The sequence below is a fragment of the Carassius carassius genome, chromosome 25 (genome assembly GCF_963082965.1).
Source record: "Carassius carassius chromosome 25, fCarCar2.1, whole genome shotgun sequence".
NCBI classification, from domain to species: Eukaryota; Metazoa; Chordata; class Actinopteri; order Cypriniformes; family Cyprinidae; genus Carassius; species Carassius carassius.
The window spans coordinates 28,709,853-28,720,496 of record NC_081779.1 but is presented as its reverse complement, the minus strand read 5'-3'; the positions used below and the strand labels follow the sequence as shown (position 1 = coordinate 28,720,496).

At 38.6% G+C, this 10,644-nt stretch overlaps 1 protein-coding gene across 1 annotated transcript; it reads left to right on the top strand.

Moving 5' to 3' along the window:
* Nucleotides 1-353: 353 nt before the first annotated feature.
* sf3a3 (splicing factor 3a, subunit 3) lies at nucleotides 354-9,130 on the top strand. The gene is made up of 17 exons (XM_059510330.1): nucleotides 354-659; nucleotides 1,118-1,165; nucleotides 1,263-1,315; nucleotides 1,398-1,503; nucleotides 1,594-1,666; nucleotides 1,740-1,831; nucleotides 1,918-2,000; nucleotides 3,651-3,789; nucleotides 4,813-4,881; nucleotides 5,006-5,073; nucleotides 5,169-5,276; nucleotides 5,445-5,514; nucleotides 5,744-5,908; nucleotides 6,152-6,262; nucleotides 7,956-8,046; nucleotides 8,523-8,578; nucleotides 8,749-9,130. The coding sequence occupies exons 1-17, from the start codon at nucleotides 564-566 to the stop codon at nucleotides 8,824-8,826; spliced, it is 1,506 nt and encodes a 501-aa protein (XP_059366313.1). The 5' UTR covers nucleotides 354-563; the 3' UTR covers nucleotides 8,827-9,130.
* Nucleotides 9,131-10,644: the final 1,514 nt, after the last annotated feature.

The window sequence follows — 10,644 nt, the reverse complement described above, 5'->3', positions numbered from 1 at the left end:
TATTCAATAAGCCAAGCTTCATCATTTGTTTATCCATATTGCTTCTGTTTTTTATTTGTTGAACCTCAATTAAATCATATCATCATCATAAATCATCATAATAATATTAAAATAAACACACACACACACACACACACACACACACACACACACACACACACACATATATATATATATATATACATAATTCAAATGACTTTAGACACTCATTAAATATTTAGTGTATTTAATGTAAAATATTTCCTATTCACTTCCAACGGCGGCCAACTTTTGCCCGCGAACAACACAAGTGTGACGATTTTTTACGGTTAACGTTAGATTTTTCGAATTAAGTCGACTTTTTTCACATAGACTGTCATAAACGCCACCGAGATTCATATCATTCCGATGAAGTAGCGATTTTATTTTTATTTTGTTAAACGTAGGAACCTTTATTCTGTCGTCAATGTTTCCGGCGGGGTGATATAAGCACTGGATCTGTTTCCTGCACGTTACACGCGCGTCCGCAGACTCGACTAAACAACAGCTGAATAAAGCAGATATCCTGAAACTGTTAAACTACGATGGAGACGATTTTAGAGCAACAGCGTCGATACCATGAAGAGAAAGAGAGATTAATGGACGCCGAAACGAAGGAGATGCTGACGAAAAAAACCACGGTAAGTTAACTTTACGGATATCAGGATGGGTTTAAAACGGTGCTAACGTTAACACATCCATCCTATTATTAATAAACTAAACATAACACTAGTTATATTAATTACGCCTAGCAGTGATTAATGTCAAGTCATGCGTGTTATTTTCACAGTCTAGTGTAATGTAGAATATACAAAATATTATAATGTAACGGAAGTTTGATTAATATGTAGGTTTATTGCACCAAAATATGCATAACGTACTTCAGTTTTCATGATAATTTCCTTTCTCTCAGCCTGCTTTACGAGTTTATCTTTAATACTTCTACATGTAGTTGTTATGATTGATTAAATGTTGGTTGCTCTTTTTGAGAAGCGTACTTTGTGTTTCTCATCTATGATTTGTTTTGAGTACCTTCAGAAGTTAAGTTAGTTCTTCATGGAGACACTTAGCACTGTTGTTTTCTGTTCTTTGTTCACAGCTGAGAGACCAGATCAACTCTGATCATCGAGTGAGAGCCATGCTGGATGTGAGACTCCTCTCTTTCTTCTAATAACTCTCATATTGATGATCCTGAAACTGTGAATTCATGCAGCTGACGTGTTTGTGTGATCTGACTCTTGCAGAGGTACATGGAAGTGAGCGCAAACCTCAGAGACTTGTATGAAGACAAAGACGGGTAAGACATTCTCAAGGACATCTGAAATATATCAGCCTTTTTTGTTTTGGTCTCACGGCTGTGTTGTGTGTATGTTCATCAGTATGAGGAAGGATGAGCTGAACGCGATCTCAGGACCGAACGAGTTCGCCGAGTTCTACAACCGACTCAAACTGATCAAGGAGTTCCACAGGAAGCACCCGAATGAGGTGATGTGTCCCTCTGTCAGCTCGTCCTGAACGACACGCTGCTGTCTCAGACTGAAATATTCACTCCGCTTGCTCTGTGTGTTGATTCAGATCTGTGTGCCCATGTCAGTGGAGTTTGAGGAGCTCATGAAAGCCAAAGACAACCCCAGCGAGGAGGCACAGAGTAAGTCACATGAGTCTGTTTGATGAGGCGATGTGATGTGAATGGAGCGTAACTCTCTCAATGCTTATCACAGATCTGGTGGAGTTCACTGATGAAGAGGGATACGGACGCTACCTGGATCTCCACGACTGCTACCTGAAGTACACAAATCTCAAAGGAGTCGAGGTACTGTCTGACGACTTACTGGATTCAGCCTTCTTCAAATAATTGAAGAAAAGAGTCTTATACTTCTGTCTGTTGCTCTCTTCTAGAAACTGGAGTATGTCACTTATCTGTCAACGTTCGATCAGCTCTTTGACATCTCTAAAGACAGGAAGAACGCAGAATATAAGAAGTAGGTGAAAGTTGGTCATCTAAATGCCTCATGACAGGGCTGATTCAAATAAAATCTAAATCAAATGATGGCCCAGTCTAATTATATTATAGCAAATGCTGCAGTTTAAAGGGGTCAAGAACGGCCTTTTTTATTATTTTGTACCGCTCTCTGATGTCCACTAATAATGTCAAGATTCTTACATCACAAAACATAATATTTAAGCAGTAATAGGCATTTCCTGTGCTGTTTAGAGCCTCTCATCTGAAGTCTGTGTGATCCGGTGTAGCTGATTGTAGACAGACGTAAACGATCACGGCTGTGATTGGCTAACAGTTGTGAATGTTTGGCAGCCTACAGCATTCATAGATGGACGCTGCTGTGATTTAGGTTAAACACGGATAAATACTCAGTTCATATCAAGCAAAGCAATAGTGAGCATGTAATAAAAACAGTTACTCAAACTTGTGTGGTGCGACATTGCTGTCAGATCCAGTATATTCAGCACAGCATCGTCTTTTAGTTTCAGTTTTTCTGAAAATCCTGCATTGAATTGTGCCATGTTTCTAAATGAATCTGCTGTGAAATGAAGTGAATAAATGTCTAAACTTTTATTGACACTGTCTGGATCTTCATTAAAAACAAAGCTCTTTCTTAATGTTGGGATCTGATTGAAGGCGATGCAAAGACTGTTTTCATACAGCGTCTTGTCTTCAGAGCATCGTTATCATTTGATTTCTGTTCTGACCTGCATTCGTCTCTCTCGTTATTTACACTACATGCATGGATCGGTGGGTGGAGCTAATCAGACAGTGCTGTAGAATCGGTGGGCGGGGTTAAACAGACAGTGCTGTAGAATCGGTGGGTGGAGCTAATCAGCCAGTGCTGTAGAATCGGTGGGCGGAGCTAATAAGCCAGTGCTGTAGAATCGGTGGGCGGAGCTAATAAGCCAGTGCTGTAGAATCGGTGGGCGGAGCTAATCAGCCAGTGCTCTAGAATCGGTGGGCGGAGCTAATCAGCCAGTGCTGTAGAATCGGTGGGCGGAGCTAATCAGCCAGTGCTGTAGAATCGGTGGGCGGAGCTAATCAGACAGTGCCGTAGAATCGGTGGGCGGAGCTAATCAGACAGTGCAGTAGAATCGGTGGGCGGAGCTAATCAGACAGTGCCGTAGAATAATTGTTTACATCCTTGAAAGTTCTCTTATGTCAAAAGATCAAGGGAATTTTGATTTCTCAGTTCATGACCCCTTAAATGAACCAGATCTTAATGTTTCAGAATGAAATGTGGCACTGTTCTGATTTATTCGGGTGCATCTCATGATAACATTGTTTTCAGTGTTGTGAGTGACTAGGTTGGCATTAAATGCTTCTCCACATGAACGTTTGTAATGAGAAGTGTTTTTTAAACCTGCTACTAACTATATTTATATTTATTATTATTATTATTATTATATTAGTAATAATACTAATTTAATTTTTTTTGCCCAAATTGTTCAGCTCTACCACATAATCCATGTTTTGTTTCATATTATCTATATTCAATGTGTTTTTTTTGTTTTTTTTTTAGTTGACTTCCTGCTAATCCCTGGAGCTTGTGTAGTGTGAAAGCTGCGGATGTCTAGTTGAGTGTGTGTTGTTTCTGATCGGTGATCTCGTGTCTGTGCTCTCGCAGGTATCTGGAGATGTTGCTGGAGTACCTGCAGGAATACACGGATCGGGTCAAGCCTCTGCTGGATCAGAATGAGCTCTACGGAAAGATCTTGGCAGAGTTTGAGAAGAAGTGGGAGAGTGGGATGTTTCCTGGCTGGCCGGTGGGTTTGTGTTAACAGTATTGAGTTCAACAGATCTTATTACAGGTGTTCGAGAGTTTTGATTTCAGCACTGTTTGCATATTTTAGCATAGATGTATTAGAAGAAATTGCTGTCATTACAACAGTACATGCTGAATAGACTTTATTGTTCTGCTGTGTTGAGCACGTTACTCACACCACAGCTCCATCCTCCAGAGATCTTCAGTAGAGGACATTAAAGTGATAGTTCACTCATTGGGTGAACTATCCCTTTAAACTTGCGTGTCACAAATCTTTCCAGAGATAGAAAATGATTGGAAGTTGAACCATGAATGCTCACTCTGCTTTAAAAATGGCTGACATGAATTTAGTGATTAAATTGAACACTCTTATGGAAATATATTTTGTAATTATCATTTAAATCTACTTTCTAAACGGTTTGTCATAAATCAACATCTCAGGAAAATGTTATGGGGTTTCAAATCAAAATATGACTTTCTTTAATGAAACAGGACATCGATTTCATACATGTCCACTTTAGAGGACACCAGGACTAAAAGTGTGTTTTACACATTTGGGGAGAAGGAACACTTGAATAGGGAAATAAATTATATTCCTGGGAAATATTAGATGTTATTATGAAAATCCTGCCAAGTATTTCTCCGATTCTTCTTCATGTTGACCCAAGAACACATTCATATGCAAATTAGATACATTGTATATAATGGGAAATCCCTCTTATGGCCATTTTACACACACACAGCATTCTTCAGAATTATTATTATAATTATTTCTTGTGATGTAAACAATGTAATGACATGAAAAAAAAAATACTACATTCACAATTGTTTTTCTTTTTTTTTTTTCTGGGTGTCAGGAGGTTTTAGCAGAGGACCGTCATGTGACATATCTCATAGCGTTGTAATACTCTAGGGTTTATCACTAGTAATGCAGCGACATGTGCCTCGTTATATATTTTAAGAAAAGTTAAATAGATGTGTGCTGCTGTAACTGAGCTGTTTAATGAATGTGTGTGTGTTACAGAAAGAGACGAGTAGTGCTCTGACTCACGCTGGAGCACATCTGGATCTGTCTGCCTTCTCTTCCTGGGAGGTCGGTTTCTTTCGGTCTCGTCTGCTACAGATGTGACTGTATTTTACTTCCTGTTAATCAAGTCTTCATTAATCTCGTCACGCATGCATACTGTACGGTAATGTTGTGTGTGTGATCTGTACAGGAGCTGGCGTCTCTGGGTCTGGACAGACTGAAGTCTGCTCTCATGGCTTTAGGTCTCAAATGTGGCGGGTGAGTGTGAGCACACTGTCCCGCACTCAGAGAACTGGCTGTCCCTGATTCTTGAGTCTCCAGATGTGTGATTGTTGTGTGTTTGTTCACTGCAGCACACTGGAAGAGAGAGCACAGCGTCTGTTCAGCACTAAAGGCAAATCTCTGGAGGCACTGGACCCCTCACTGTTCGCCAAAAACCCAAAAGCCAAGGGACCAAAGAAGTAAGCCTATCTATGTTTGGGAAACTCTGTAAATATAATGCAGTCAAATTTAAAATAGTATAGAAACAAGTGATTTATTCAAATGTTTTCTTTTAGATGCAGCTCAAACTTGTATTCATATTTTGCCTGTGACATTGAACTCTATATCCATCTGTCTTGTGTCTGCAGAGACTCGGAGCGTAACAAGGAATCTGCGTTTCTTGAAGCTCAGATTTATGAATATGTGGAGATCCTGGGGGTAAGCAGTCTGTCTGCTGTAGTTTGATGTTTAGTCTCCTCTCATTTCACATTTATACTATCATTGTGCACTGATCAGCTCCAACATTAAAACCCCTGACAGGTGAAGTAACATTGACTATATCGCTACAGGACACTTCTAATGTATTCTAGTGTTTCTCTGAGTGGTTGTGGTTCGGTGTGGTTGGTGTGAATTGTCTGCAGCGATGCTGTTTTGTTGTGTGCTGCAGGAGCAAAGGCAGCTGACCCATGAGAACGTCCAGAGGAAGCAGGCGCGCACAGGAGAGGAGCGAGACGAGGAGGATGAAGAGCAGCCCAGCGAGAGCGAGAGTGAAGACGAAGATAATGAGATCATATACAACCCCAAAAACCTGCCGCTCGGCTGGGACGGAAAGGTGCGCTTGCTCTTTATTATGGGGAAAGGAAATCGGTTTATTAGAGATTAAAACAAAAGTTGAGTTTAGGCATTGAGGTGGTCTGATTGATGGGTAATTGTCCCTCCAGAACATAATGAACAGCAGTGATTAAGACTGAGCTTTAGTAAATACCATCTCAGTTGTTGTAGCATTTGAACTCTTTTCTATATCACACTGCTCCTTTGGTAAAAGGCTGATAATGTGTCTTATCTTTGTCTTTAGCCGATCCCTTACTGGCTGTACAAGCTGCACGGCCTGAACATCAATTACAACTGTGAGATCTGTGGGAATTACACATACAGAGGACCCAAAGCCTTCCAGAGGCACTTTGCAGTAAGTTTGCAGGAACCGTTCTTACACTCCAGAGTTTGTAGTTCTGGAGCACGAATCAACTTTGTTTCGATTTTAGCTAGTAATTGTAAAGTCTTTCAGTGAAGACAGTGCGATATATCACGCTAATGAATATGCATGATATTGTTATCGTGGGCACTTCTAAATACTGTGAATAATTATATATTACAAATTATTCAGAATTTGTGATTCATTTTAAGAATACTTCTCTCATCAACTGATCAAACGAATGAACAACGCTGCTGTATGCTGCTTGAAAGACGTGTGCGCTCTGATGTAAACAAGCACGCATGAGAAGCACACGGGGAACACGTGACCGACTGAAAGCACATTCACAGCAGATGGCGCTAAACTGCAGAAAACCCATAAATAAAGCAGCTGCACTACTGTCTAAAATGTATTTAAATAATTTTAAATAGCCATTCAGATTTGTGTATTCGCTATGATGTTCATCACAGCGCCAAATACTTAAGTATTAAGACTTAATAGGTTATTTTATTCTTGACTACAACGTGCCATAGATATTGTTTGAAAGTGTTTTGATTCTTTATTGTTGATTCACACATTACATTAGGACTACGTTAGTTAATTCATTAGTTAACATAAATTGCCAATTAAAAATTCTTCTGAACATTCATTAATCTCAGGTATTCCAATATTGAATAACACGTTGTTAAAATGTAAAGTTGCAACTGTATTATTTAATAAGCTAATATGAACTAAGACTTTAATAGATTAATAACTTCTGTAGCAAATGTAGCTATTGCTCATTGTGAATGTTAATGGTTAACTAATGAGGTCTTATTGTAAAGTGATACCTTTGGGTCTTTATAGTTCTTTTGCACTTTAATCTGTGTGAAACTTTTAACTTTATATATTTTTCTGTATTGGTTTATTGTATTTTAATGTTCAGTTATTTTTGTTATAAGAAAAGTTATTAAACCTGTTCTACTGTATTATGACCACATTAGATTAGATTTAACATAATCCCATACTGGGACTAATCAAGCTCTAATGAGAGGACTGCTCATAATGAGAAATACAATGCCTGTTAGTATGTTACACCATGATGCATAGAAACACATGTTTGTCATTTTACTCTTAAAGCTGCAGTCTGTAACTTTTGATGCTCTAGCGGTTAATAAACAGAACTGCTTGCGTTTTGCGGAAGAACATTTGTAGCCGGAGCTACTTCTCTCTGTTTATGTCTATGAAGAATCACAAAGGTACTGGGTTACTCCGCCGCGGTACCCCCGAAGCAATCTAAAATAGTCCGAATATAAACACTTATTATAGATGTACCCTAGTGATTCAGGACAGGCTAAAAACACGGTTTGGAAAATGGATTCATGGTGTACTCGCTTATTATATACATTTTGTAAATTTTGAACACGAAAAAAGTTAAGGACCGCAGCTCTGATTGGTTGTTTCTTACCGGGAGCGGATGAATTTCTGCAAATGGCAATAGGACCACTGGGAGGAGCCAGAGGAGCTTGATTTATTATAAAAAAAATTCTTTCACAGATTATGTCTCATATTCTACTGTCGGGACATAATGACCGGTTTAACAAATATGTTTTGCAAAAGTTACCTACTGCAGATTTAACCCCTGTTCTATATTGAACATCCTGTAACACCTTTGTTGTTCCCAGTAAAAATCAGTTTTCTGTTTCAGGAGTGGCGTCACGCTCATGGCATGCGCTGTCTGGGCATTCCCAACACAGCCCACTTTGCCAACGTTACCCAGATTGAGGATGCAGTGTCCCGTGAGTACACGACTTCATCTAAGATTTACATCAATCACTCCGTTATTGCTAACAGGATTGAGAGTTTTGTTGCAGTTTGACATTACTAGCCTTCTAGTCAAGTTCATGACACTACAGGGTATATGTTAATGCTGATATTTCTACCAATACTTTCAGTAATCAATTAATAGTAATAATAATTAAAAAAAATTATGACGTTTATAATAGTCCTCAATTGACAAAATGTAATTGTCAATGCTAAAAGTTGACTCGCTTGTTGAAGAATGAACATTTTAATAAAGGAAAAATATGATGGAGATGCATGTTGTGTTCTATGCATCAACCGTGTTTAACAAAATATATTGAAAATATGTAGAGAAACATGGAAGATAATCTACCATTTGAAACCATTGCCCATTATAACATTGGTTGTTATCATTATTGATGCATGCTAATAAACAACACAAAAGAGACACTTCTCTCTTTTCTCTGTATAGTCTGGTCAAAGCTGAAGTCACAGAAGGCATTGGAGCGATGGCAGCCAGACACAGAGGTCAGTTACTCTCAAACACACTCAATAGTCTGAATTAAAACGATTAAAACTCTGCTTCAGCTGCTTGAATTGCTCCTTGTCGGAGAGTGAAAGATTAGTGACGTTTTCAAGTGGGAATAGGATGTTTACGAGTTCAGAAAGGAAATGTATACATTTTATTTGTCTTGCAGGAGGAATATGAAGACTCCAGCGGGAACGTGGTCAACAAGAAGACTTATGAGGATCTGAAGCGACAGGGGCTTCTGTAACAGATCTCCGAACACACAAAACACTCGCAGTGTAAAAACTGAAGAAGTGTCCTCTTGTCTTTTCCACAGTTTGAGAGAAATGTGATTGTCTTTTTGAAAGTGATAAGTTTGTACAATTTTTTATTACAATTTGATAATACCTGATTTTTCTCATTTGGCATCTTAAATTAGACTTTCATTAATATTTCAATAATCAATAAATGTTAGAACATTGTGTGAAAAAATGCTTACTTGTGCGGCATGCTGTTTTTAACCAGTCTGGAGACTTAAGCCCGTTGCTGTTGTACAATAAAATCAAATTTCAGTGGGCATCTGTCACTTCACTAAAAAATATTCAGACCCCTTCGTTATCCTTCACATCAATCTATACTCCACACATCATAATGACAAAGCAAAATCAGATGTGATAACTGAAAAGAAAAAAATATATTGCTGAGATGAACGAAGATATGCAGATTCACGCTGTGTGTCAAAGTGAACTGCAGCCTGTTAAAGGTCCTCTGTGATGAGAGCACAGCTGTATCAATAGATCTCTTCAGGGTAACAGCATCTTGCCAGACCCCCCAAAAAAAACATGAAAGTACAAACCCACTCTGCCTCTTTCCAATCTTTTTCTGATGCATGGATGAGGATGAGATTAGAACCATTTGTTTTTTTTTAGATTACCAATTTTGCAATCAACATTAAATGTATCTGATGAAAAAGTATTTGTTCAGGTTGTCTATTATTTTCAGTGACAGAAGTTCAGCTGTGGTTTTGTTTTAATGATGAAAAAACAGAAGACCAACATCTTAATGTTTCTCATTTGTAAGCCACTTCGACTAAAAGTACATGGTAAATACACAAAATATTAATATTCTGACATATACAGCTCAGAGTTGGCAGGTATTTGTTATAATATAGGCATATTACATTGTATTTAACAGTGTTCTTCAATAAAACCATTGGTTTTGATACTTAATTTGAGGCAGATTATTATTGCCTTTATATGTACAGGTGCTGGTCATATAATTAGAATATCATCAAAAAGTTGATTTATTTCACTAATTACATTCAAAAAGTGAAACTTGTATATTATATTCGTTCATTACAAACAGACTGATATATTTCAGATGTTTATTTCTTTTAATTTTGATGATTATAACTGACATCTAAGGAAAATCCCAAATTCAGTATCTCAGAACATTAGAATATTGTGAAAAGGTCCAATATTGAAGACACCTGGTGCCACAATCTAATCAGCTAATTAACTCAAAATACCTGCAAAGGTCTTTAAATGGTTTCTCAGTCTAGTTCTGTAGGCTACACAATCATGGGGTAGACTGCGGACTTGACAGTTGTCCAAAAGACGACCATTGACACCTTGCACAAGGAGGGCAAGACACAAAAGGTCATTGCAAAAGAGGCTGGCTGTTCACAGAGCTCTGTGTCCAAGATCATTAATAGAGAGGCGAAGGGAAGGAAAAGATTTGGTTTGGTTTGGTCTAAAGACAAAAAGACAGCTGCTGAGTGGTCCACAGTTATGTTCTCTGAGGAAAGTAATTTTTGCACTTCCTTTGGAAATCAGGGTCCCAGAGTCTGGAGGAAGAGAGGGGAGGCACACAATCCATGTTGCTTGAGGTCCAGTGTAAAGTTTCCACAGTCAGTGATGGTTTGGGGTGGCATGTCATCTTCTGGTGTTGGTCCACTGTGTTTTCTGAGGTCCAAGGTCAACGCAGCCATTTACCAGGAAGTTTTAGAGCATGTCATGGTTCCTGCTGCTGACCAAATTTTATGGAGATGCGGATTTCATTTTCCAGCAGGACTTGGCACCTGCAC

What these genes read in the sequence shown, in the direction of transcription:
- sf3a3 (XM_059510330.1), top strand. Translation starts at nt 564, where the DNA reads ATGGAGACGATTTTAGAGCAACAGCGTCGATACCATGAAGAGAAAGAG. An exon ending in ACAGGAAGCACCCGAATGAG is followed by an intron (nt 1,504 to 1,593) that starts GTGATGTGTCCC and finishes GTGTTGATTCAG; the next exon opens with ATCTGTGTGCCCATGTCAGT. An exon ending in CAAATCTCAAAGGAGTCGAG is followed by an intron (nt 1,832 to 1,917) that starts GTACTGTCTGAC and finishes GCTCTCTTCTAG; the next exon opens with AAACTGGAGTATGTCACTTA.